This window comes from Myotis davidii, unplaced genomic scaffold (assembly GCF_000327345.1).
Source record: "Myotis davidii unplaced genomic scaffold, ASM32734v1 scaffold185, whole genome shotgun sequence".
NCBI lineage: Eukaryota > Metazoa > Chordata > Mammalia > Chiroptera > Vespertilionidae > Myotis > Myotis davidii.
The window spans coordinates 4,009,964-4,014,638 of NW_006297811.1; the positions used below are offsets into that span (position 1 = coordinate 4,009,964).

At 37.2% G+C, this 4,675-nt stretch overlaps 1 protein-coding gene across 8 annotated transcripts in view; it reads right to left on the bottom strand.

The window, feature by feature from the left end:
* The window catches only part of SYNCRIP (synaptotagmin binding, cytoplasmic RNA interacting protein), a 30,815-nt gene that overhangs the window by 4,770 nt on the left and 21,370 nt on the right, over positions 1-4,675 (bottom strand). For 7 of the 8 annotated variants that reach the window (XM_006773471.2, XM_015570313.1, XM_006773473.2 and 4 more), the window contains 2 exons: positions 3,383-3,532; positions 2,772-2,893 (listed from right to left, as the gene is read on the bottom strand). In XM_006773471.2, coding sequence (XP_006773534.1) covers positions 2,772-2,893; positions 3,383-3,532 — 272 coding nt within the window. The remainder of the gene's footprint in view (positions 1-2,771; positions 2,894-3,382; positions 3,533-4,675) is intronic. The other variant, XM_015570314.1, reaches the window with a different exon arrangement.

The following is a 4,675-nucleotide window of genomic DNA, read 5'->3' on the forward strand; positions in this document are numbered from 1 at the left end:
CATGCCTGGGTTTCCGGCTCAAGTGAGTGGGGGAACATGCCCCCAAAAAACTCTCCATTGTTCTCTAAGTGGTATTTTCACTGTGAACACAAATGTAAGAAATAATTGAATTTCAGCACTACCAAATATCCTTTTTATTAAACTAAAAATCCCACTTAAAATAGGCTCTGATACCCTTTGGGAAAAAATCTTTGTGGCTAGATCTAAGTTATCACTACTATTTAATGGCAAACATATGCAGCTGTGAGGGGAAAAACAAATCTGTAAATTTTAGTTTCAAAGTTATTTAAGAGAAAACATTAAAAAATCAACATATGCTTAGATACAATCTAAAAAAGCTAAATATCCTTAAAAATTCCAATTCAGTTCCCAATAGTACAGTACAATTTTACATAGTTCTTTACAACTTAGAAGCATTTATCATTTTATTTGAACCTCTGATAATCCAAAAAAAATGAGTAAAAAAATACTTCATATGAGAATAATTCATTCTTGATTATGTTTATTCATCATGTATTTTACACTCAATTCATTAAGGTCCTGTTCCAACTGAATTATTAAAAAATGCTCCTATTGTTCATTTTGTTGCACTGTGATGAATGCCTTAACAATTGATAAATTACCTTATTCTATCTCTAAATATATGATAACAGCATTCAGTCGTGCAGTGATTCCAAATTGTGGATAATTTTGCCCCCAGGGGACATTTGGTAAGGTCTAAAGACAGTTTTAGCTGTCACAATTTGGGGGAGGTGCTACTGACATCTAGTGGGAAGAGGCCAAGGATCCTATAGTGCACAAGACAGCCTTCATAACCAAAAATTAACCAGTACAAAATGTAAATAATTGTAGTACAAACTAAAACCCTGGTATAGTGAAAAAGAGTGATAAACCTGCAGCAAGACTGCCTTGGTTCAAATCCAGTTCCACTACTTACTAGCTGTGTAGACTAACCTTGGGCAAATTGACCTCTATGCCTGTTTCCTCATCTCAAACTGGGTAACAGAGTACTCAACTCAAAGGAACACAATGAGGAATAAATAGGAATGTATGCTGTAGTTTAAATTAAAAGAAAAAAAATCACTGAATGCTACAGCAAGTTAAAGTGCAAGCATCACAGGCAGGAAATCCCTTTGACCTGTTCTCCTTTTCAAATATTTTTTTTAAATATATTTCTCCTACACTTATATTCTGCCACTACTCCAATAAGCCAAAAGCAGTTAACTATCTTCTGAAGGAGATATGAAAGTTTTGTTCACTGCATAGAGTATACTTAGGGGTTTGAGATATAGATCATTAGCTCCCCCACCCTTGAAAATCTTTGCTGTCTTTTTTCTTTATACTACCACCAAGTATAAAGAACATGTTTCTTTAGTTCTAGAATATAGATAGATCACTTAGATAATCATGGTATAAGGCATCTTACATAATTTAATCTGATCCCCTTTTAAAACTGAATACTGAGGCTCAGAACTTGCCAATTTGCATTAACTGTACAACCAACTGCAGAAATAGATATCTTATTTTGTAAGAGGCAATGGACATAATACTGGCCTGATATATGTATAGAAGTACAATAATTACTGTTCTTGCTATAAATAGCAATTACGCCCTTTTCATCCTTATAAATCAATTACCAACCAATCATAATAAAAGGCCAGGGGATCATAAGTGTAAAGACCGGAACGACCGACCGCTCGAGAAGTCTCCGTGAGGTGCATTGACCACCTCTCGGTCCCCACCCCTCGTCTGCAGGTGAGCGGGGGGACCACGAGGAAGTGGGTGAGTGGTGGCAGAGCAGGACTGGGGATTGGCAAGCAGCGGAATGGCTGACCTCTTGGTCCCTCGCCACCAGCCTGCAGGGTTGATGGATCAGTGATGGTGAACGGGGGAACTGGGGTGGGTAGAAGGAGGACCAGGATGGCTGTCAGGCCGCTGGGATTCCCAGCTCATCCCCAGCTGCTCGGGGGGGCTCAGGCTAGCGGGAAAGCGAGCTCTGATGACTTCACCTCCACGTGCGAGCACTGGGCCGGCCGCTAATGGAACGCACTTGCCCGCTCAGGACTGCACACGCTGCCTCGCCCCAGGACAAATTGTGTTAATAAAAAGCATGAGGTCCTGAGACGAGGAGACCTTAAAACAGTGATGGCAAACATTTTGAGCTCGGCATGTCAACATTTTGCAAAACCCTAACTTAACTCTGGTGCCATGTCACATATAGAAATTTTTTGATATTTGCAACCATAGTAAAACAAAGACTTACATTTTTGATATTTATTTTATATATTTAAATGCTATTTAAAAGGAAAAATCAACCAAAAAAATGAGTTCACGTGTCACCTCTGACACGCGTGTCATAGGTTCGCCATCACTGCCTTAGAACTTAGATCTTAGTTTCCCTTAAACTAGGCTCCTCTGACCCCCAAATGCCTTTCAAAATTATGCTTCGTTTCTGGACTCCTATTTAATCTACGCACAACCTACTCCAGATTTCCTGAACCCTTCTTAATGCTGGAACAAGAACCTCGGCAAGAAATACTTTCACTTATTATATAAATTCCAATTATTTAGAATTATGATTATTTTCACATTATGGTCATTAGCAAGAGCGCAATAAACATTTCTTGAGGTTCTTGGCATTTCTCTGTGCCTCAAAGCTTTCAAGTTTCTTTAAAAGGTAATGACATGTTACGGATCTAACAGGTTTGAGCACCACCTATTATTCACCAGTTAATCTACCAACAATTAAAATGCATACAACTTTTACTTACATTTGATTCTTTGCTGCTTGCCTCTGGGCTTTTCTTTCTTTCCTTTTCTGATCTGGTGGCTTAGCAAAAACAATTTCAATATTTTCTCCTTCCAAGTCCTTGCCATTCATTTCTTCCATAGCCTTAAAAAATTACATATTGATCAATATAAGGCCTTCAAAACAATTATGACCCATTTGAAGTTAAAAAAAAAATCATTTACCAAAGGGACAGATCCAAAGACTGAGAAACAGCTATCAGTCTATCAATCCCCAGAAGGAAAGTAGGGGAGGGCGGGGGTAAGGGGAAGAGATCAACCGAAGGACTTGTATACATGTATATAGGCCAAACCAATGGACATGGACAACAGTGGGAGGGGAGCATGAGTGTGTGTGAGGGGGGTAAAACCATTTACCATTAACATTAAAAAGATTAAATAGGTTAGATTTTATTTAAAGATCCAGCCCTTCAACTGACTGTCTTTTTTACTTGGTTTAGTGAGTTGCACAATTTGCTAAGGACAATACAGTATGAGTAGATTACCTGACCAGATTTCCCTTCAATTTTTAAAAAAACATTCTGATTCTAGAATAGTCTACTTTACATGCCTATAACAATTCCTCGTTACTTACCTTGACAGCACCATCTCGCTCATCAAAATGAATAAAAGCATAATCTTTTAGTTTCTTCACTCGTTCCAGTTTCCCAAACTGACTAAATGCCTTTTCTAAAGTCTCTTCTGTTACAGTATTGGCAAGGTTGCGTACAAACAGCACTTTTACCTGAAATTTAAGAAAAAAACAGAAACTCCCTGTATATTTCCAGAGTTCAATTTTCAAAATGCCACCACCCATCCTGCAAAGTTAACTTTAGTCACAATCCATTAGAAGAATATCAGAATTATTTTAAAAAGACTTAAGTTTTCAACTCATTTGGGTATATACCAAGGAGCTTGACTGCTGGGCACAAAACTGAATAGACATCTCACCAAAGAACATATACAGAAGGCAAGTAAGCATATGATGAGATGCTCAACATCATGTCATTAGGGAATTACAAATTAAAACAGTGAGATACCATTACACACCTATTAGAATGGCCAAAACCCAAAACATTATCACCACCAAATGCTGTTGAGGATATGAAGCAACAGGAACATTGTTGGTGGGAAGGCAAGATGGAATAACCAATTTGCAGAGCAGCTACTTAGAAAACTAAGCATATTTTTACCATATGATCCAGTGATCCAGCAAATTACACTCATCATTTACGCAAATGAGTTGAAAATACATCCACACAAAAACGTGTAGATATGTACAGAATCTTTATTCCTAACTGCCAAAATCTGGAAATAAGAAATCCTTTTGTAGATGAATGGATACACTGTGGTACATTCGGACAATGAAATATTATTCAATGTTAAGAGAAAATGAGCCAAGAAGCCATAACCTGGAGAAAACCTTAAATGCATATACCTAAAAGAAGGTAAGTTTTAAAAGCTACATATTATATGAGTCCAACTATATGACATTTGGGAAAAGACAAAATTATGGACAGTAGGAATATCAATAATTGCCAGTGGTTAAAAGGGAGGAAAGGATGAATAGGCAGATCATAGAGATTCCTAAGGCAGTGAAACTATTCTGTATACTACAGAGGTAAATACAGTCATACATTTATCAAACCTGAAGAATGTACAAACACCAAGAGTGAATTCTAATGCAACCTATGGCTTTTGAGTTATAAAAGACCACATACTCAGTAGTTATTAAATTAGTAATTATTTTGCAACCAAAATAGTTGTGGTTATGTCCTAAAAATGTGAATACCATGCCCTCTGAAATGGCTGCTGACCATTTAACACTTAACACAGGTGGTTAAAACTAATTAAAACCTGTTTTTAAAATCTACTTAGCTGAAGGAAA